Genomic DNA, 21,506 nt, shown 5'->3' on the forward strand with positions numbered 1-21,506 from the left:
TCGAGCTAATGGCTGCGAACTTCGAATCTATCTCATAAAACCACGTTCTATATTACAATGTGTAAACATGTCTAGTACTTTGAATGTTTTAGAAAATTATTCGAGATAAAGATGTATGGAACTACTGAAAATTACTTTAAATTCCTTTTTCTTATTCTGTAAATTCTTTGATTGTAATATGAATGCTGCTGGAAGTATGAACATTTTCACAGGACAATGATATAAATGGAACTTCAAAACTTTTTTAAGTGTTACAGTCAAATTAGCCCCAATACTGCAGAAACCCAGAATTAGTCACATTATTTATGCATATGTTAATGAAGACCCTTATGTTATGGAGTGGTCACCCCAATCGCAGCAGGTTACAATCACATTTACACCGGTAAACGAGCATAACTTTTCTTTGTCAGGCTTTGGATTCCAAGATCAAAAAACGTAGATTAATATCCTAGTAATAAGAAGAACATCATTATCTAGTAATAAGAAGAACATCATTAAAATCACAATTATCTGCAACGGTTGACACTGTGTCTCGTCATGCGCACCTCCTATAGTTCACTTTGAATAGCTCTTACAATGTTATGCAAACAGATTTCGGCATGATCAAGCATTTGCTATGAAGCATAAAGAACGTAGATTAATCCCCTGTCATTGAAAATAACAATAAACGACCAGAACACTGTTAAAATCGCAATTTATTTGCAACGGTTGACAATTCGACCGGTGGCGCCACCCGTGGCAATTCGCTCAAACTGTTAGCCAAATTATACCGACAGGTGAGTAAAAATTTACAATGTTGGAAAAATGCAAATATCTCAGTAGTTAAGCACTTAATATGTACGTCATTAGTCTCAAATTGTTCCTCAGGACTTAATGCATCCATCCAACAGTGCCGAATCCCTGAATTAGTAAAATTAGTTATGCCTGTATTACCGTAGCCCCTTATGGGGCGACAACTCTAATTGTAAAACATTACGATCGCATTTACACCGCTAAACGGGCATGATTCTTCTTCGTTTTGCATTAGATACAACGTTTGAAGAACGTAGATTACTTTTCTCTAACGGCTGGAAACCAGTAATTACAAGAACATTGTTAAAATCGAATTTGTTTGCAAAGGTTGACAATGTATCTCGTCATGCGTACCCCAGTTAGTTTACTTTGAATAGCTCTTCCAACGTTATGTTGACAGCTTCCGCCTTGAAAAAGCACTCGAATTGTAGCTGAAAGAACGTAGATTAATCTCCTGACATTGAAAATAACAATAAACGACCAGAACACTGTTAAAATCGCATTTAATCGCGGAGTACCACTATTTTTTTGACCGGTGGCGCCATCCGTGGCAAATCGCTGAAACTGCTAGCCATATAATTGGCTAATAGTTTCAGCGATTCGCCACGGATGGCGCCACCGGTCGAAAAAATAGTGGTACTCCGCGATTAAATGCGATTTTAACAGTGTTCCGGCCGTTTATTGTTATAACAGTGTCAACCGTTGCAAACAATTGAGATTTTAACAATTTTCTCGTAATATTGGTTCCCACCTGCCAGAGAGTACTAATCTGCGTTCTTTAAACTTCGAATGTAATCCATGACAAAGAAAACTGATGCTCGTTTAGCAGTGTAAACCCGATCGAAACCTGTTGCAATTACATATACCACTAAGCAGGCAACACTTTTCTTCGTCATGCATTACATTCGAAGTTTAAAGAATGTAGATTAGTACCCTATAACGGCTGGGAACCAGTAATTACAAAACATTGATAAAATCTCAATTGTTTGCAACGGTTGACACTGTATCTCGTCATGTGTACCCCGTTTAGTTTTCTTTCGACATCTCTTCCAACGTTGTGCTGACAGCATTCGTCTTGACCAAGCACTCGACTTGTAGCTGAAAGGACGTAGATTAATCTCTTGTTAGTGGCAATAACAATAAACGACCAGAACACTGTTAAAATCGCCATTCATTTGCAACGGTTGACACTGTATCTCGTCATGTTTACCCCGGTTAGTCCACTTTGGACAGTTCTTACACCGTTATACGGATAGCTTTCGTCTAAGTAAAGCACTCGATTTGTAGCTGAAAGAACGTAGATTAATTCTATGCCATTGTAAACAACAATACACGTGCAGAATAATGTTAAAATCACATTTGTTTGCAACGGTTGACGCTGTATCTCGTCGTGCGTACCTCGTTCAGTTTACTTTGAATAGCTCTTCCAACGTTATGCTGACAGCTTCCGCCTTGAAAAAGCACTTGATTTGTAGCTGCAAGAACGTACATTAATCCTCTGTCATTGAAAATAACAATAAACGACCAGAACACTGTTAAAATCGCATTTAATCGCGGAATACCACTATTTTTCGACCGGTGGCGCCGCCCGTGGCAATTCGCTCAAACTGCTAGCCAAATTATACCGACAGGTGAGTGAAAATGTCTAGTGATGGAAAAATGCAAATATCTCAGTAATTAAGCACTTAATATGAACGTCATTAGTCTCAAATTGTTCCTCAGGATTTAATGCATCGATCCAACAGTGCAGAATCTATGAATTTGTAAAATTAGTTATGCCTGTATTACCGTAGCCCCTTATGGGGCGACAACTCTAATTGCAAAATATTACGATCGCATTCATACCGCTAAACGGGCATGATTCTTCTTCGTTTTGCATTAGATACAATGTTTAAAGAACGTAGATTACTATTCTCTAACGGCTGGTAACCAGTAATTACAAGAACATTGTTAAAATCACATTTGTTTGCAACGGTTGACACTGTATCTCGTCATACGTACCTCGTTCAGTTTACTTTGAATAGCTGTTCCAACGTTATGCTGACAGCTTCCGCCTTGAAAAAGCACTCGATTTGTAGCTGAAAGAACGCAGATTAATCTCCTGTCATTGAAATTAACAATAAACGACCAGAACACTGTTAAAATCGCATTTTATCGCGGAGTACCACTATTTTTTTGACTGGTGGCGCCATCCGTGGCGAATCGCTGAAACTATTAACTAATTATATGGCTAGCAGTTTCAGCGATTTGCCACGGGTGGCGCCACCGATCGAAAAAATAGTGGTACTCCGCGATTAAATTGCGATTTTAACAGTGTTCGGGTCGTTTATTGTTATTTTCAATTACAGGAGATTAATCTACGTTCCTTAAGCTTCAAACTGAATGCTTGATCAAGACGTAATCTGTCCATATAACGTTGGAAGAGCTATTCAAAGTGACCTAACCGGGGCACGCATGACGAGATACAGTGTGAACCGTTGCAAACAAATGCGATTTTAATAATGTTCTTGTAATTACTGGTTTCCAGCCTCTCGAGAATAGCAATCTACGTTCTTTAATCGTTGTATCTAATGCAAAACGAAGAAGAATCATGCCCGTTTAGCTGTGTAAATGCTATAGAAACGTGTTGGAAACCAGGTTGCCGCTCCAGAAGGGACTGCGGTAATACAGGCATAACTAATTTTATTTATTCTAGGGTTCTACAGTATTGGGTCCATGCATTAAGTCCTGAGGAACAGTTTGAGACTAATGACGTGCATTTTACGCTCTTAATTACTGAGATATTCGCGTTTTTCCAATTTCTGAAATTTTCACTCACCTGTCGATATAATTTGGCTAGCAGTTTGAGCGAAGTGCCACGGGCGGCGCCACCGGTCGAAAAAATAGTGGTATTCCTCAATTAAATGCGATTTTACCAGTGTTCTGGTCGTTTATTGTTATTTTCAATGACAGGGGATTAATCTACGTTCTTTAAGCTTCAAGCTGAATGCTTGATTAAGACGTAACCTGTTCATATAACGTTGGAAGAGCTATTCAAAGTGCACTAACCGGGGCACGCATGACGAGATACAGTGTCAACCGTTGCAAACAAATTCGATTTTAACAATGTTCTTGTAATTACTAGTGTCCAGCCGTTAGAGAAAAGTAATCTCCGTTCTTTAAACGTTGCATCTAATGCAAAACGAAGAAGAATCATGCCCGTTTAGCGGTGGAAATGCGATTGAAATCTTTTGCAATTAGGGTTGCCGCCCAATAAGGGGCTACGGTAATACAGGCATAACTAATTTTACTAATTCAGGGGTTCTGCACTATTGGTTCGATGCATTAAGTCCTGAGGGACAATTTGAGACTAATGACGTACATATTAAGTGCTTAATTACTGAGATATTTGCATTTTTCCATCATTAGAAATTTTCACTCACCTGTCGGTATAATTTGGCTAGCAGTTTGAGCTAATTGCCACGGGTGGCGCCACCGGTAGAAAAAATAGTGGTATTCAACAATTAAATGCGATTTTAACAGTGTTATGGTCGTTTATTGTTATTTTCAATGACAGAGGATTAATCTACGTTCTTTCAGCTACAAATCAAGTGCTTTTTCAAGGCGGAAGCTGTCAGCATAACGTTGGAAGAGTTGACCAAAGTGAACTAAACGGGGGACGCATGACGGGATACAGTGTCAACCGTTGCATACAAATGTGATTTTAACAGTGTTCTGGACGTTTATTGTTATTTTCAATGAAAGGGGATTAATCTACATTCTTTCAGCTTCAAACTGAATGCTTGGTCCAGACGTAGGCTGTCCATAGAACGTTGGAAGAGCTATTCAAAGTGAACTAAACGGGGTACGCAGGACGAGATACAGTGTCAACCGTATCAGAGATACAGTGTCAAAACTTATATGTTTTAAAATTAATTATTTTGTTATTATTTATTATTTCTTACTATTTTTTTGGTAAATTGATATTAGGAATAGGAGTGGAGATAGTGTAGGGACTAATGAATAGCGCATATGTATGATTTGACTGTTTTATCGAAAAAATCGTAAAACAATATAGAATTTACAATGATATTTGTATAGAAGTTTATTTACATACTTTCCTTATTTCTCAAAGAAACTGTAAGTACTAACTATACGATTAATATTTCACAAAATGTTAAATCAACAAAGTTGCAAATAAAACAACACATTTTAAATGGAAAATTAAATTACAAACGCAAACACGCCGAGTTATAATTTGGTTTTTCGTGGAAATTTTCTTCGCTAATTTTTAGATTTGAATTATTCTTTAAATATTCTTTCAAGTAGTCTGACACATCTGATAACTCGTTACTTGGGTTAGGTTTCATTCAGGTTAGGTTGAGACAGTGAACAGCACGTGGTCTTGTTTTCGGCGAACTGCGGCAAATGAACGTTATTAATATGTCAGATCCACTACCGTTGCCACAGAAGAAATTTTATAGACAACGGGCCCATTCGAATCCCATAGCGGATCACTGCATTGAATAGTACGTGAATATTTTTATAAATAAAATACAAATTCAGCTTTGCAGTCATTCATAATGTAGCATTATTACTATTATAAAATTGTCTTCAGAAATTTCCATGTCCTTACCATGGAATGAATTTCTTTTCAGTCCTGTAAAACCTGACTTGATGAATTGGAGGTCATTATATCCGTATTACTTTATGAACAGTCAAACAGTATCCGAAGGAAAACTTATACAACAAAAATTTGTGGAGTTTGTGGATGTTGGTTGTGGCTATGGAGGGCTACTGGGTACAGCATATTTCTTATTCTATTAAAATAACTCTACTCCAATTAGTACTTTAACATTTTACTAAGTTATCATATCATCCATCTTATATTATTTATATTAGATGTAAAATATTTTCTTTAACAGTTACACTGTCACCAATGTTCCCTGATAATCTGATCCTTGGTATGGAAATCAGGGTAAAAGTTTCCGACTATGTCATGGATCGTATAGCAGCGCTAAGATCACAAAATCCTGGACAGTATCAGAACATTTCGTGCTTAAGGACGAATGCAATGAAATATTTACCAAATTATTTTCACAAAGGGCAGGTACAGACTGTAACCTTATATTATAAGTAATAATTTTATGTCCATCTTAATTACCATTTTATATCATTGCAGCTGAAGAAGATGTTTTTCCTATATCCTGATCCACATTTCAAGAGGTCTAAGCACAAATGGAGAATTATTAATAAGACACTTCTGGCAGAATATGCCTATGTGTTAGCTGAAGAAGTAATATTTCATTTATAATATCTTATTCTAACTCCTTGTGATCCAAATAATTTCTAGTTATAACATAAATCTAATGTACACCTTAATTTTGGATCACAAAGGGGATAACATTTCTATTACATATAAATTAGTAATTGTGAGTATTATTTAAAGGCTGTTATATATACAATGACAGATGTTAAAGATCTACATGAATGGATAGTACAGCACTTTCATGAGCACCCTTTATTTGATGATGTTCCTAAAGAAGAATTGGTAAGTTTCTTTGAGAACTCGTGACAGCATGAGAAATTATTATTGTTAAAACTCTACTTTCTATTACCATTATTATATCATTACAATTGTTTATAACCAAGGTAGCAAGTACAATTATCAATTTTTTTTTACAAAGGATGCAGATCCAATTGTAGAAAAACTGTATGAAAGTACCGAAGAGGGCCAAAAAGTAACAAGAAACAAAGGTGATAAGTTCTTGGCTGTGTTTAAACGAATTTCAGATCCATATAAGAAAGAAATCAGTTAATATTTAGTACTTACAATAGCATGTATGTGTAAATAAAATTATTTTTTTATATATTTAATCCGAAAAGGACACTCTGGATGCTATTTTTGATTGAGTCTTTTGCATTTCTTCAAGTGAGAACAGACGACCTAGAAAGTATCGTTCATATGATAACTGTTCTTGTCGCAACAAATATTAATATGGAAATGGTTTTTAAAAAACGAAGGATTCTGTAATATTACTTTCATGGGAATAAAATTTCTTTTGTGTCAGTATGGTTCTGATATAATTCGCATGTCTTGCATCTTCTCTGGGAGTCATATGTGCTATTCCTAAAGAAAATTCTTCGTGTACAATGATAAACAGCATCTGAAGAAAGTAGCAATTACTTAAAGTTTCATTGTGGAACATTGATCATTACAAATTAATTTCAATGTTATTATATGTATACTTTTTCTAATATAGAGTGAATTAATTTCAGCGGTGGTGATATATAACACCTGTTTATTAATCTCCTTCGCTCAGACAGGTCCATTAGAAATTGAGAATAATACAAATTTCTTTTAGGTATTAAGTTCTTCTCAATAGTTCTTTTAAATCTTCTACCGTTAACAATATCCCTATAAAGTACAAATTTCAATATCTTGCTGTAAAGTACTTTCAGTGTTTTCATATAATTGAATATAGAAGTAATTGTTACCATAATAAACCTTCCAGAATAAACGTGGCTATAAACAGTTCTTTCGTGTCCTCTGTGATGTCGTAACTTTCCGTATCATCGAATAAAATTGGATTTAATGGTGCAGTCTTCAATTCTTCTGTTAAACTAATCCTTATAGATTCATCTTCTACAGGATATATAGAACAACGTACACTTAATGTTTTGCTAAATGTTTCTGGTTCATCTAATATTTTTAACCATGGTTCCTGTAAAAAAAGGTGCAATTTTTTCTTTCATTTTTTCCTACAGACAAATGTATCAAAAAATGTCCAAGTAAAAGGAATCGAATAGTTTATCGCTCACTGGGACAGTAGTGCCTTTTTCTGTAATAACAAATTGTCCCGCCAGTTCTTTTGTTAGGAGATCGTACTGCAGAATACTTCTCTGATAATCGCGCTTTTTACTAGCGTTAATGAATTCACAAGGTACATCGATGTTAATTCTACATGGATGTCCCTTCGTGGTAATCTCCAGCCTAAAACTCTGCACTGTGTGTGGACCGATTATACCCTTGCGAGGTATCACGTTGATTTCACATACATCTGACACATCTTTACTAGAGAAGTTTGACAACTTTAACAAATAGCACGAAAATCTGTTATTTCAAATGAACTATGAAACTACCATTTCCACTCGAAACCAAGTGCATCCTGATCCAAACCATTCTGCACAATAAGCATTTTAATCATAAAATTATGCATTGGTCTGGACCACATGTCTATGCAGTCTATGTTGAAATATACAGGAAATTGTAAAGTGTTACACCTGCAATAAATTGGTATCGATTTTCCAACTAGAGTTGATCTGAAGTCACAGGATGATTGTCCTTTTAACGTCAATTCCATCGTCTTATGGCCCAATGTTATTGGAAGCACGGCCTTGTAACGAAAAGTATATAATATCATCCTTCAGTTTTTTAAATTGAACAATTTGAATTCTAAGTTTTTGATACCTTATATGTCCCAAACATTCTAGGTTGAAACTTCAAAAGCAGAGGTTTACTTGATCGGGCTTTCACAGTTCCACTTTGAGTCAAACAAGAAAACACTTCGCAATGATATTGTTCATTAATCTTACAAATGTTATATATGTCCACAGAATACGGTAAATCGTTATTTGTAATATTCCATATCCAATACGCCTACAATTACATGTTTTTTTTTCGATTTGTATTGCCATCGAGAAGATCAATGAATTTAAATCCTACTTTATGAACAGCCTCTCTGTTTCCGAAGTAAATCTGTCCGAAATTTGCACATGTACTACTTAAGAAGTTATATTGCTTTTCTGACACGGGCAAACAGTCAATCAACATGTCCAAAATAATGTGACGATCGTGACCTATGTCTAAGTTGTAGGATAATTCTGATTTTCCAATCAATGAATAATATACTTCCATACTGATTACAGTCTCCTTGTTTCTCTGAAAAGTGAATGACCAAATTACATTAAAGATTTAAACCCTCAGTAGTTACACAAAGGAAGATGTAAATGTATAATGCATATTTATCAATGAGATATACGTTCAGATAAGAATTCCAAGTGTAGAACTAGTACTTTTAACTTCCCAGACATTGGATCCAGAATGCAAAGTTTCTGATGAGGACAATCAAGTTCTTTCTTCCAAAGAGAACAACCTATCTTCTTCGAAACTGGTTTGCAGTTGCAGCGTTGGATCCATTTAAAGGTCCAAGAAGCAAGAAATCTTGAATAGTTCTTTACAATTAATTTTATGATAACAACTCCTTTGTTTACAACCAGTGGGAACAATTTTATCCTCAAGTTCTTCCTTTCCCCTGGCAATATATTCTCAAGAATTGTGTTTAATCTGAACGAAAAATGAATAATAACCAGACTTCCAATCAAATCAATTATCACACAGGCAATTAGCGTTAATAATGAACGTACTTATCTATTTCCATGGCTTTCCACAAAAATGGTTTGCTTATATTTAACGAAGATGTCTGCTTGTATCCATAGGCACACACATTGTCCACCTGTAGCATATAACGATTCAAATTTCAAGATTACAGTATTGCTCAAAATATTTAAAGCAATGTGACCCACTGGTAGATCGTCACTTCGATTAACAGTTTAGTCATGATTAATAAAACCTTTCACGATCTGAATATACTAGGATAAACCAACCAGTGAATGACCGAATTATTGAATTGATGGATGTTTGCTATTAATACTTAATGTATTTACTTATAACAACAAAACAGCTGTTGAAATTGCAATTACATTTATTTTTCTTGAAATTTATATAAAAATAATGACTTCTTATCGTAATTTTTAAATAATTATGTATAAAATGCAAAACGTGTAAAAGCTTAGAAAATGACTGCTACATTTCTGAAATATTTTTAATAAGAATTGCTCTTATTAATGTTTGTTTAATACACTAAACTAAACATATTGGATATTAAAAGTGCAACTACACCCCATTTATAAACATTTAATAATTTCAAATTTATAATTCACATTTTTTTGCCTAATAGTCATTCACTGGTATGCTGGTTGGTTTACCCTATTTGTCGTGTAAGCAATCGTTTACCTTTATCGTGGGCAGTATGCACATACAGCAAACAGTACAAATTCTGACAGGTATTTGATCAGGCACCAAAGTGTCCAATCGGGAATTAACTCTAATCATGTATTCAACGAGAAAGTCGTAATAACCGGGTGTACGTGGTGTAATAGAAATCATTATTTGTTCATAAGAGCCTGAGAAAACCGTTCCCACAGATGGACGGAACTGAACGTCTCTCTGAATGTTACCTAGTGGCCAGTTTCGATGGTCGCAAATCAATTTGTAGGAAATATTCACTGGACAATAATTAAAGAGTTTGAAAGTCAGTGTTTCGGTGTTGTTGTACTCGATTTCTTTGAAATACAATTCCTCGGGTATGGCCTAGCAAAGAAGATACACGTTTCTCATAAAATCTGTTCAGTTTCAATGATCCAAGAAGGATGTTCCCATTCGCAAGATGATTAAACGAAGAGGTTTGGAACAGGAGCATCTTCTTAAATACATTTTACGTGATCTTTAGTTCCGTTTACGAAGATATTTTACCACTAACGATCCCATTTCACATCTTCCACGAACACGTAGACTCACGCAACTTTTCAGCCCGACGAGAGTTTCATTTTTAACGACAATCAAGACACATATCAACTCGAAATCGTAATCTATGGACGGCTCGGTTGGCTGTAACGAGCATTCTTGGCACAGAAAATCATTCGGTTCAATTTCTCCGCTCTCTGTTTGCATATTGAATTCGTAAGGCATTTGGTAGAATCTAAATCTAGTTGAGTCGATAAAAGGGGACATTTGTTTCTTAAATATTTTTACATTCAGGAGGTATCTACGTGTATAAAGTTGAGCTGCATTAACCTTTGTGTGGGCAACCAAAATATTCATGGTTATTGAGCAATCGGAATACCCCTATTCTAACAGATTAGGTAAACATAGATAATTTTACTTTCATTCTTTTCCGATACCTTTAATTTTCCATTCCTATAATATACCAGGTGCTGTTTTAGTGAAAGGAAATTTAGAAATGGGTATCCGGTTGCCTACACAAGGGTTAATCGGTCGTTTTAATTTCTCGTTCATGTACCTGATTTTATGCCGTGTAATGTTTCGCATTCGGAGTTTCTCGAACTGCTGACATCGCGGTAGAACCGGTGCGAAATTCAACACGTTATCATTGAGGAATATTATGTTCGGGCACTCGGCGTATCCCTTGAAATCTATACAACTCTCGTTCTTCGTATTCCCGTTGAAGTATATCGTCCATCGTTCAAGATAGATTTGTTCGTCCTCCGGTTTCGGTGACATTTTCACCGTGATTATTTGATAATCCCTGAAATTTATAATAGACAATTATAGTTCAACGGAATATCTAAAGGTGCCTTACCAGGATCAATGTAGCAGAATTGAGGATGAACGTGCTGGATTGTATAGAAACAAACATTGTTTCCCATACACATTTTCTGGTATCATTAAAAACAACGGAGATATTTCAGGTGAAAATCTTAGATGACTCACCCTGTATATAGATGCATTTAAAACATTTTTACGTTAAACAGTCAACTGCCATTAAATTCTTTATAACTTCTGTGCTGACCCAGATAGCATATGACGCCTTGAAGGTGACTTAAAGACGCCTTAGACTTAAAATACCCGTACAATAAGGCTTAGACCTAAAATACCCGTCTTTAAGGCGTCATGTGCTATCTGGGGAGATTCTGCCACTCTTATAATAGGCAGTAAAAGTATTCACGTGCTATCTGGGTTCTGAGTTTATCTGTTACAAATATCCAAATGTAAGACCTACAATGACATGGTTTACTAATTTATTCTCGTGAAACATGCCAATAACGCAACGCAGAATATATGTAATTTTATAAATACCTAATCAAATCTGCATTTCCGTGAATATAAACAGCTTTTATTAACATCTATTTAGGATTCATATGGGTGCACGAATACTTTTGCTGCTTACTGTATATATTATCAATATATAGTCGTACTGATGAATCACGCCAAGGATTGGCTTCACGGTGAAACGAGTCGCCGGTGGTGGAACAAATTGGAACATCAGGGGTAAATGACCGAACTTCTTCATCAGGAACGTTGTGAAGACCGGATCCTGCGGCACGCACGCTGGCATTATTACTGTTTGAGGTATTTCGTATTGCGGGATCCATCCGTTCGACGTGGCCGGAAATGAATGACCTGCAAATGGTTTTGACTATAATTAACTGTACTGTAATGCGTATTTAATCATCAAACGAATCTACTAGTGAGTTAAAAAGGATCGAACGAATATAATTAAACAACTTGTGGACCGGTACATTTCAGTTGAAACTTAACGTTGTTATACATAAACCTAAAATTGGATATCCCAGATAGCACATGACGCCTTAAAGACGGCTTAAAGGCGTCTTAGACCTCAAATAGCCGCCAAATGGGCGTCTTTAAGGCGTCATGTGCTATCTGGGTATTATAATTGAATATTACGACAAACTTGCAAGAATATAAATTTCTGTTTTCAGTCCTCAAGGTGTTAATGCATTCGCAACACTGAGTACAGTCAGGTCTCGATGAGTGCGACGTACTCGAGTTCACTTCGGAGCATTTGTGGCAAGGCAGAAAGGTTTGCAGTCCCTTATAAATTTGTTTTTTGCCCGATGCCGAGCATCTGCGTAACTTCTATTTACTCTGTTTTGATTCGTTCCACAGGGGGACTCCCCCAATGGTGGGAGTAACGCCGTTTTGGTGTCGCATTCATCGAGGGATCACTGTATTACGTCTTTATTTACGTGTAAAAATCAAACCTATTACTTCAATCGACGTAAAAAATGGAAAAACAATATCCATTGAGCCATTCTCGAAAACTGAAGCGACGATCTCCCTTCCGAAAAGATTGTTTCCGGCATTCGGATTGAAGGAGAGTTCGAACAGCGAGGATTGACCTCCCCTCAATTGTAATTCGCGAGGTGTCACGTCGAAAACACCATCAATATCTGTATTAATATTAATCTCTATTAAATTACACACCCAATGTTAAATTAGACGACAGATTTTTCATCTGTAACGTTTAACTGCAACGTCCTTGTTTCACAAACGAGGAGCCACGGCAGCTAACAGATCAATTTGTACGGTGTAAGAGGTTTTTTTTTCAAGTGGAGTGATCAATGACATGAAACACCTTTCTCCCATGTGATCAATAAATCCGATTGACTGTGATTAGTCAGACATATTGCTTGCGGGATTCTTGGAGCACTGTTGTTCTCCGTATCTACTTCCGCGCGACCGAAGTCGAAGTAATTTTTCGAGAAGGACACAGGTGGCAGGTCACTCGTTGTATCGACACTGTCGTTCATGTACCCCTCGAAGCCGTTTTTCTCTCTTGGGAAAACGTACGAATAACTTTTGTCCTCCTCCTTGTGCGACGAGCTCCGGTATCCGTATAAATAAATTACGATCGGTTCCTAATTTTTCAAACAATTGTCCAATCAACATCAAAACACGTCCGATATTTAAAAATCTTTTTAACTTGTCGGAACTGATATCGATGTACTTGATGTAAAATTAAAACAGGCAAACGATAACTGTACGCTCCATCCTCCGGCGGGTCAAAGGTAATCGTCACGTATTTGTGGGAACAAGGATTGATACAACCGTGTCTCGAATCCAATTGAAACGGCCGATATTTTTCGTTCATGGCTATCATAAATATCGCCGATGCTTTCGAGTCGTTCTTGAGCTTGATCCGCCATTTTGGTGCCGGGTTCTTGCTCGTGCTGATCAGCACGATTTTCGTCGTTGAACAAGTCACACGGGGTCCTGTATATGAGAACAATAAAAAGAACAATATTACGAATAAGAAAGGATAATTGAATCATAATACAGAATTGTTAAATTTAAAAATTAAATTCTGCGCACCAATACAAGACCCGCGGGCAATCAATTTCAAACAGGTACCAAACGACTCCGTGATGCTGAAGTAATCCACATTTTTCGAGGATGCAACGAACGGTCGATAACGTATCTCGCACACGTGTCTCTCTCTCGGAGCGAGCATCCAGGTGTAAGAACGTAAATGGAAAACGTGATCCAACGGGTTCGTGGTTGGGTCTCTTTGAACTTGATAAATTTGTTCCTCCTGCAATAAATTTACTTGAATGCAAAATTATCATTTCTGATGCGTCGGGAACCCTTTCAACCAGCAGTAAAACGCAACTAAATAAATAATAACACTCGGAAAATATACAGGGTGGGCCGGAAATCGTAGTACAACTGGGCAGGGTGTGATTCTACGTTAAAAAAGAAGAAAATATTTTGGTATAACATTTTCTTATCCGGGGATCCGTTTTCGACAAAATCGACTTTAAAGCTTGTTCAACTTGTAAACGAATTAGTACAATCTGCTTGTCGTGTATTAGTATTAAAAAAGAATAAAAAATGAATAATTAGTAACACTGTCCTGGACAGAGACAACCGTAGTAGTGGAATACACAAGAAGCAAATTGTACTAAATCATTTACAAGTTAAACAAATTTTAAAGTCGATTTTCTCGAAAACGGAGCCCCGGATGAGAAAATGTTATATCAAAATATTTTCTTATTTTTTAACGTAGAATCACCCCCTGCCCGGTTGTACTACGATTTTCGGCCCACCCTGTATAGAGTACAGTAAATCCTCGATAAGTTTTCAAAGATTCCTCTTCACTGAACATTAAATATTTTATAAACTAATGACCATATGATGCTGAAACAAATATTATTGGCTTCAGAATGCCAAGGTCTATCACTGTGTTAAACCCCATAAAAAAGTCAGCGTTATTGCTGAGGACCTCCCCTTGTCAGTGTCGAGGAGCCTTCGGACAGTTATCCAGGATTTATTGTAGATATAAAGTATATTTTAAAATTATATTTTTTAAAGTATATTACGGCCAGCCACTCTTACACAGGACTCGTTCCATATTTCTATCGTTTTTACCGCTGTTCTGCCAACTTCCACATCCTCGAAATTCACTCGGATCACTCTGCCGCTGTTCCGAGTATTTTCGTTCATGCCAACAGGTCGATCTTCGTAATTTTACACGTGAAAATTTTATTTTCGTCTCTTTCCGTGATATTTTTCGTTTGAAACGACGAATATCGAGTCTTGCGTGCCACTCTCACCTTCTCTCTCCCGCTCACGATCGACAAACGGCGCATTCGTTTTGTTTTGGTACGTGGATGACGTATCCCCGTAGACGGTGAATCGGAACCTGAACTATTCCGCGAAAATATCCTACACGTCTTCCGATTTTTCTTCCCCCGATTGCCCTCTCACCGTGCGTCACGTCGAATATACGAGAAATCGATCAGGGACTTCGATCATCCGTCGATCAACGGTGACGTTTTTTAGCCGTGTTCTTTATGGCTTTCTGACAGTTCCTACGAAAAATGGCTCGTCGGGATGCTTTGCATATTTTTGGTTTGTTGCTGCTCGCGAACAATTACGTGAGATACAGCTCGTGCACCTACCACGGCCGTCACTACGACAAATGTAAGTGTTTCGGATGGAATTTAATCGCGGTCTTCCAGTCACGATATATTTATAACCTCTTCCTTCAGATGCTATGGACACAGAAAAGATTTGCTACGGACGTAGCAAATCATCCATCGAGATAAACACCCAGGCCGCTATCGTTTGGCCCAATCACATGTTCGACCGATGGATCGTTCATCCGAACGTTCACTGCAAGTTCGTCTTCAAGGCAGCCAAGGGAGATGGTTTGTTCGGAGTCATTCAAAAAATGTCATTCAGAAAGAATGGATCGCAGTGTATAGACTATGTGCAGGTAGATACTTTTGTCGTTTTGATGAGTGATTCTTTGCGAACATTAATAAGTTTTTAATCTTTAATTTACTAGTTCAAAAGGAAGGATACCTATCAGACAGAAAAGTTCTGTGGTCTACTGGATCGTAGTAGAACTAAGTATTCAGATCCTGAATCTGAAAACAGTGGGTCCTCATCCGTATCATTGCCAACTGAGACTTACGCTGAATATGATCCAAGTGGTTACAAGTCCGGAGGAGAATTAGAAACTGAAATATTCATATCACACGAGACATTGCTGGATGATGAATTTCTTGCTCTCAACATTGTTTATACTCCATACAAAAGTAAGTTCAATTAGCTTCAGTAGTATTCTAGTTCTATAGTTTTTTAAGAATTAAAAAATGTTAATACACTGATGTTAAGACAAATTGTAATTTGAGGTTTTCACAGCCCAACATCATACAATCCTCACTGTTAAGCCGTGTCCTTGTGGAATTGTTTTCCCAATGTTTTGTAAGCATTGCAGCGAGTTTCAACCCCTTGATGAAGCTAGCTGCAAAACTTGTGAAATGTTAGAAAAACAATTCCACAAGGACACGGCTTACATCCGATAGCCTCAACATTGAGAACCAGAAATTATAATTTGTGTATGATATTATTCGCAGATTGCAGTAACGTGGATCTAACCAAATATACATCAATTGGCCTAAACACCTGTTTGCAGAATGAATTTTTCTGTGATGGAGTGTATAACCATGTACTACCAAATGTTCGTTCGGATGAAGACAATTGTCCGAATAATGCCAACGAATACATTAGTACCGGTACTGGTACCAAAGTAACAGTGGGTGCAGTGACCACAATGATTTTATGTTTCATCATATTCGTTATGTGCTTGTGGATATGTAAGAGATCACAGAAGTTATGTTGGTCCATTAATTTCGCGGACGCAAATGTGTGTTCGTCAAGGCCGGGTCAATTGTCACATGAAACTGAAGGATCTGCGAATCCACCGGTTCCCACAGCACCGATGCTGGAAGTCGCTGTGCCCTCGTCTGTTGCCGACAAAGATTTGCCACCCAGTTACGATTCATTATTTCCAGAACAAAGTAATCCTGTTAGATCATAATTGTGAATGTTACTAAATGTAACTAATAGGTATCGACAGCATATTATCTAATGTTTTAATTAGATACTGCTGTATACAGTGCAGTCTTCATATAACATTAACATATGGTATGAATGAGTGCCTTTTTGTATGAAAGAGAGATACATAGGTACATATAAAGGTTCCGGCGAAAGAAACTATTAGATCTTTATATTCTTTTTGTAAGCATTTTATACCAACAATGTTTTCCGTACTTTATGCAATTACTGTTTGTAATACTGAAATTTTTATATTTTGTATCAGCAAAACACATTTCGTACTTCGACCTTTATTGGTCTAAAATAAATCTCAATAATACTCTTTTCTTATATGATAAAATACAAGTGTGCAGCAAGAACTATAGGTATAAATTGACACTACGAGAAAAACCCTTATTTTTAGAGAAAGGATTACTGAATTATTCAACAACGAGGAATTATCTCTTAGGAAAAATAATGTTCATAGTTTGTAAGACTTTTTTTTTAAACATTGGAAAAGTACAGTATTTAATAAACTTAATATTTATGTGAGATTATTTTAAATTTGCATTAAAATACTTGCGGTAAATTAAATGATTATTTAATATTGGTAACCTGCGATAATCTATGTAACAAATATATACTTACAATGAAGCATGTATTTATTAGAGATAGAACAACGGTTCTATGTATTTTGCAAACTCGAAATAATATAGCTCATACATATATGTAAGATATTTATAACGAGTTTTTATACATATATAAAGTATAAAAATTTTATAGTATTATACAACGGCTAAAAACATGTGTATATTTTGAAAACTTATTTGTTACAAACCTTTATACTCGTATACATGACGAATTTGTGTAAATATTAAATTTGTGATAACAAAACCATTAAAAATCATTATATCTGTCACATGTTTATTCTTGCGAGTTTATACCCCCGTTTTTTTCAATTGTGATATGTTCATGCAACCACAAACAAGCGTTTATAACATTATCAATTTCAACTGGTCCTGACGCCAGAGGATGATTGTCCTCATAAAGAAGCATTCTGTAATGTTGTTACTTTTACCATTTATGCAATATATAAGAAAATATTCGTACAATAAAAATGTAATAAATAATTATTCGAATTCAATAAGTTAAAGAATTTATAAGTGATTGGTACTCACTTTGTCTTAACATTCTTTGCTTTGAGACGTTGATACCACAGTTTCCCTTGAGACGGTGGAACACGTAAATCGTTTGAGCCAATGCATAATAAAGTTGGAGCTTTCACTTTGCCAACGTGAATGATCGGAGAACATTTGAACATCTTCACCAGCATTTCAACCTGATCGGACTCTGTCACTCGCGTGCTTTCGTCGAAAGGATAGTTCACTTCAGCGGCACACCTGAAATTAACAATTGCAACAAAATAAGTAGTATAAATGTTGTAGATACCATTTTTAACATTAATGTCACTGAAGTATTTTATGATATTCAAACGTTAATAATTCTTCGTTGCTTAACATATCTTGTTCTACATTTGCGCTTACACATCGTGATGGTACTTAATTTTCTCTTCCTTAGTCAGAGCATTGCGACTGCAATATATAATTAAGACAATTCAGAATTAGAGAAAATATTTAAGAATACATTAATGTTTTACCAATCTGGTATATCTGATATCGTGAACATAGCAGCGATGTCAATTACTGGGTTCCTCGCAACAACAACTTTGTACAGGTCCTGGAAAAACATGTTTCTTATGTTTCGCCGAACGCAATTTAAATGAAATATTTCACACGGACTTACTGGATATTGGCCACTTAGATGAGTTACTAAAAATCCACCGTGAGAACCGCCACTGATTCCTATCTCATCTGGATTCAACCATGGGTATCTTCTTAAAGCCTCTTTTGTAGCAGTTACGCAATCTTTCACATCAATATCTCCAACTCTTCCTTGAAGATATTCAACATTTTTCGAACCCATGCCTGTTGAACCACGGTAGTTAACTTGCACAACAGCGAAGCCTTAAACATAATTATAAATATTTAATTAATATAAACGTTCATATGACGGTGAGTTATCTTGAACATTTACCTGACGATACAAATAGGCAATAATCTAGTACAAATTGGTTTGCATAGTTAGCATGTGGCCCACCATGGGGTGTAACGATGAAAGGTACAGATTTGTCATCGCCACCCTTCGGACCAAAATAAATGAAGTTGAAGTGCTCTGGAATTATTAACAAGAGTTAAGCATAATTAACAAAAATTAGAGTACTAAGTATTCTGCACTACTCCGTGAATTGGAATAATAAGCTACTTACTAACTTCTTCATTACTATCGTAATCAAAATCACAGAGTTCGTACATTAGATTTTCAGAATCAGGAATTGTTGTCAAAGTTGAAATTTTACTTCTTGGTATAGTACCACTACTAACTACTTCTGGAGTAAATTTTCCTACTGTGAGAACAGAGGGTTCAAGAAGGGACGTTTCCAAAAACGCAATGATGTCATCCTTCACGTCTAAAATATTTAGGCTGCTTTTGTCATTTTGGATCTCCGTTACGGTTTTCGCATCTAAAAAATATATTTCTTTTTCATTATTACAATCAATAAAAATGTGGTCAAAAACTACGTGTTCAATTTCATACTTATGTCAATGATGTAGGAACGTATGTTATTCTGTTGTGGTGTGCTCAAGAATATGTACTGTGAATCGTTGCTCCAACATCGACGTGGTAAACGGCCGTATAAACCATAAAATTGTTCGGTATTTTTAATAGCTATATTTGTAGATACAATGTCTACAAGTGTATCAGCCTAAAAGGTAGAAGCAATACGTTTATACAAAATAAAAATAATACTAGCATTTTCATATGCAACTACCTTCTGTTTTCCAGTTTCAAAGTCAAAATGCATTAATCTGTGAGCATTGTGATGTGCGCCACCCGCTTCTCTTTCCAACCATATCAGATATCTCCCATCAGGGCTGAGTCTGGGACAACGAACAGCACAACCGTCACTGGAAAGCTTTTCTAGAAAATGCACATACCTTTAAATATCTAAAATTACGATTGTGCAAGATGTCCTACACTCAGGTATTAAAAGGTATTTTAAAAAATTAATTTCATCTGTATTTGTAACTGATTTGAAGGAACAAAGTATTTAAAAATAAGTAAAGAAAAACTATTTCTTACTATAATCTCCATCCTTCAATAGGAATATCCAAGACAGTCTGTTAGTGCATGCAATTAGACCTAAATGTCTTGGCTCGTGTTTCCATGCTACACCAACTACACCTTGATTGTCTTTCATCCACAGCACTTGAGCTGGCGATAGTTCATCTGGTATACCAGAGAGAGCTGAAATCGTGTCTGAGGTTGTGTCGAGAACTGCAACCACTGGACGATGCTTACCTATCAATTGCTCTCCCCAATGAGCCTTGTAGATGTACTCATTACCCTGTACCAAATGTATTATTAAATGATATTATGAATATTTCCAATATGGTTTATACAATAGAAAGCAGAATGGCTTACCACCGATACTTCGTCTTCCTCCTTCTTCTCCTTATCTTTTTTGTTAAGGGGTTTTTGCTTATAAAATGGTTCTGATTTTGGAAGTTTCTTTTCTGCAATGTACAGAATCTTTGTCTTATCTGGAGACCATTCGAATGAAGCGAATTCAGCTGCAGATAAAAATAAAATATCATTTTTGAAGCTATAGTTGTCAACCAGTGATATGTAATATGTATGTAATATTTAATTACAATCTGTGTACACATCTCCATGTACATCTAAAGCAGTTAGATCATAGTTCTTTACAAGTCTCTGCTTATCCCAGATTTCGATAAATTGTTTTGTACTGTTTTCAACCACAGCTTGCCTTAATACAGCCCTTCGCTGTTCATCTTCAGTGGATGCAGATAAAAGTCTTCAATGAAAAAAATATTTAAGAAAAACATTTTTTTTACGAATATAATAAATATTGCTTTCAACCAGGCAACATACTCTGTTGTAACATCAATAGGAAAATTTTCAGACTGGACTTGCAATTTTGAATCTAAGATATAATTCTGACAAAATTTCTGATTTGTCTTCCTCTCTAAATTTCTCTGTGACCATCCACTTAAGATTGATATTCCATTGTCTGTAACTCGAAGAATTTTTGCACAGCTCAAGGATGGATTTCGTGCCAATGTTTTATATAAACTGACAATTTTCTCAATCTGGAAAAATCAATTACTCTGCATTAGTAAGACTATTTAAAGACATCAAGTAATTTTATACTAATGTAAATAATATTTTTAATTACCTGATTTGATGCCATTTTGTTAACAGATGATTTTTGCACTGAATCTATTATCAAATGTAATGAATATGCTATAAAAAAGGTTTCAAATCTTGATAAGAATCAGACAAAGATAAGCTGTGTATACAATGAATGTGGTATTCAAAATTTTAGTACGTTACCTTGTTACTCGTAATGATAATTCGTGAATACAAAAGATAGCTTTACAGTAATAATCACAGTGCTTCCCTAAAAGAAGAAAAAAATTGGTTTGAAACCAGAGAAAGGTTATTTTTTACAACTATTCTCGCACACTTATTTTGTAATCTATATTTTGTTAATCTGGACTTAAACACATATTATTTACAGATCGAGGAAATAAAAATTTAAATAATAGTACCTGCTTCCGTTACTTTACCCTCCAATGTCAACATGTATCTACTTATTTATGTA

The 21,506-nt window shown here is 35.9% G+C and overlaps 4 protein-coding genes across 6 annotated transcripts; 2 read left to right on the forward strand and 2 right to left on the reverse strand.

Moving 5' to 3' along the window:
- Window positions 1-5,184: 5,184 nt before the first annotated feature.
- On the forward strand, window positions 5,185-6,629 carry LOC107194116 (tRNA (guanine-N(7)-)-methyltransferase). The gene is made up of 6 exons (XM_015583683.1): window positions 5,185-5,300; window positions 5,430-5,572; window positions 5,697-5,881; window positions 5,954-6,067; window positions 6,221-6,322; window positions 6,459-6,629. The coding sequence occupies exons 1-6, from the start codon at window positions 5,200-5,202 to the stop codon at window positions 6,588-6,590; spliced, it is 777 nt and encodes a 258-aa protein (XP_015439169.1). The 5' UTR covers window positions 5,185-5,199; the 3' UTR covers window positions 6,591-6,629.
- A 198-nt stretch (window positions 6,630-6,827) lies between these two features.
- LOC107193913 lies at window positions 6,828-14,988 on the reverse strand (the record flags this gene model as incomplete). The annotated part of the gene is made up of 18 exons (XM_015583452.1): window positions 14,771-14,988; window positions 13,748-13,967; window positions 13,383-13,648; window positions 13,011-13,293; window positions 12,637-12,864; window positions 11,830-12,034; window positions 10,914-11,159; window positions 10,367-10,658; window positions 9,848-10,204; window positions 9,199-9,287; window positions 8,848-9,118; window positions 8,498-8,713; window positions 8,243-8,431; window positions 7,915-8,168; window positions 7,594-7,846; window positions 7,270-7,496; window positions 7,021-7,189; window positions 6,828-6,938 (listed from the first exon to the last, which is right to left on the reverse strand). Coding segments are annotated over exons 1-18 (3,984 nt in total), but the record flags the coding sequence as incomplete, so codon positions are not given.
- Window positions 14,984-16,763, forward strand: LOC107193978. The gene is made up of 4 exons (XM_015583525.1): window positions 14,984-15,358; window positions 15,427-15,653; window positions 15,726-15,978; window positions 16,300-16,763. Exons 1-4 carry the CDS (start codon window positions 15,256-15,258, stop codon window positions 16,761-16,763), a joined length of 1,047 nt encoding a protein of 348 aa, XP_015439011.1. The 5' UTR covers window positions 14,984-15,255.
- LOC107193977 (acylamino-acid-releasing enzyme-like) lies at window positions 16,692-21,259 on the reverse strand. Of its 3 annotated transcripts, none has more exons than XM_015583524.1 (14): window positions 21,236-21,259; window positions 21,078-21,121; window positions 20,774-20,991; window positions 20,533-20,696; window positions 20,303-20,451; window positions 19,961-20,225; window positions 19,650-19,798; window positions 19,415-19,583; window positions 19,086-19,340; window positions 18,854-18,991; window positions 18,563-18,783; window positions 18,417-18,496; window positions 17,938-18,159; window positions 16,692-16,749 (listed from the first exon to the last, which is right to left on the reverse strand). In XM_015583524.1, the coding sequence occupies exons 2-14, from the start codon at window positions 21,090-21,092 to the stop codon at window positions 16,728-16,730; spliced, it is 2,067 nt and encodes a 688-aa protein (XP_015439010.1). In that variant the 5' UTR covers window positions 21,093-21,121; window positions 21,236-21,259; the 3' UTR covers window positions 16,692-16,727. The 3 variants fall into 3 exon arrangements, with proteins under 3 accessions (XP_015439010.1, XP_015439008.1, XP_015439009.1); XM_015583522.1 differs by lacking the exon at window positions 16,692-16,749 and adding an exon at window positions 17,678-17,816; XM_015583523.1 differs by lacking the exon at window positions 16,692-16,749 and adding an exon at window positions 17,678-17,816 and having other exon boundaries at window positions 21,078-21,145; window positions 21,236-21,246.
- Between the last annotated feature and the right edge of the window lie 247 nt (window positions 21,260-21,506).

This window comes from Dufourea novaeangliae, unplaced genomic scaffold (genome assembly GCF_001272555.1).
Source record: "Dufourea novaeangliae isolate 0120121106 unplaced genomic scaffold, ASM127255v1 scaffold21, whole genome shotgun sequence".
NCBI lineage: Eukaryota > Metazoa > Arthropoda > Insecta > Hymenoptera > Halictidae > Dufourea > Dufourea novaeangliae.

What these genes read in the sequence shown, in the direction of transcription:
- LOC107194116 (XM_015583683.1), top strand. Translation starts at nt 5,200, where the DNA reads ATGAACGTTATTAATATGTCAGATCCACTACCGTTGCCACAGAAGAAA. An exon ending in TGGCTATGGAGGGCTACTGG is followed by an intron (nt 5,573 to 5,696) that starts GTACAGCATATT and finishes TTTCTTTAACAG; the next exon opens with TTACACTGTCACCAATGTTC. An exon ending in CCTATGTGTTAGCTGAAGAA is followed by an intron (nt 6,068 to 6,220) that starts GTAATATTTCAT and finishes TATTATTTAAAG; the next exon opens with GCTGTTATATATACAATGAC.
- LOC107193978 (XM_015583525.1), top strand. Translation starts at nt 15,256, where the DNA reads ATGGCTCGTCGGGATGCTTTGCATATTTTTGGTTTGTTGCTGCTCGCG. An exon ending in AGTGTATAGACTATGTGCAG is followed by an intron (nt 15,654 to 15,725) that starts GTAGATACTTTT and finishes TTAATTTACTAG; the next exon opens with TTCAAAAGGAAGGATACCTA. An exon ending in TGTTTATACTCCATACAAAA is followed by an intron (nt 15,979 to 16,299) that starts GTAAGTTCAATT and finishes TATTATTCGCAG; the next exon opens with ATTGCAGTAACGTGGATCTA.
- LOC107193977 (XM_015583522.1), bottom strand. An exon ending in AGGAAGACGAAGTATCGGTG is followed by an intron (nt 20,226 to 20,302) that starts GTAAGCCATTCT and finishes CATTTGGTACAG; the next exon opens with GGTAATGAGTACATCTACAA. An exon ending in TTGCCTATTTGTATCGTCAG is followed by an intron (nt 18,784 to 18,853) that starts GTAAATGTTCAA and finishes ATTATGTTTAAG; the next exon opens with GCTTCGCTGTTGTGCAAGTT.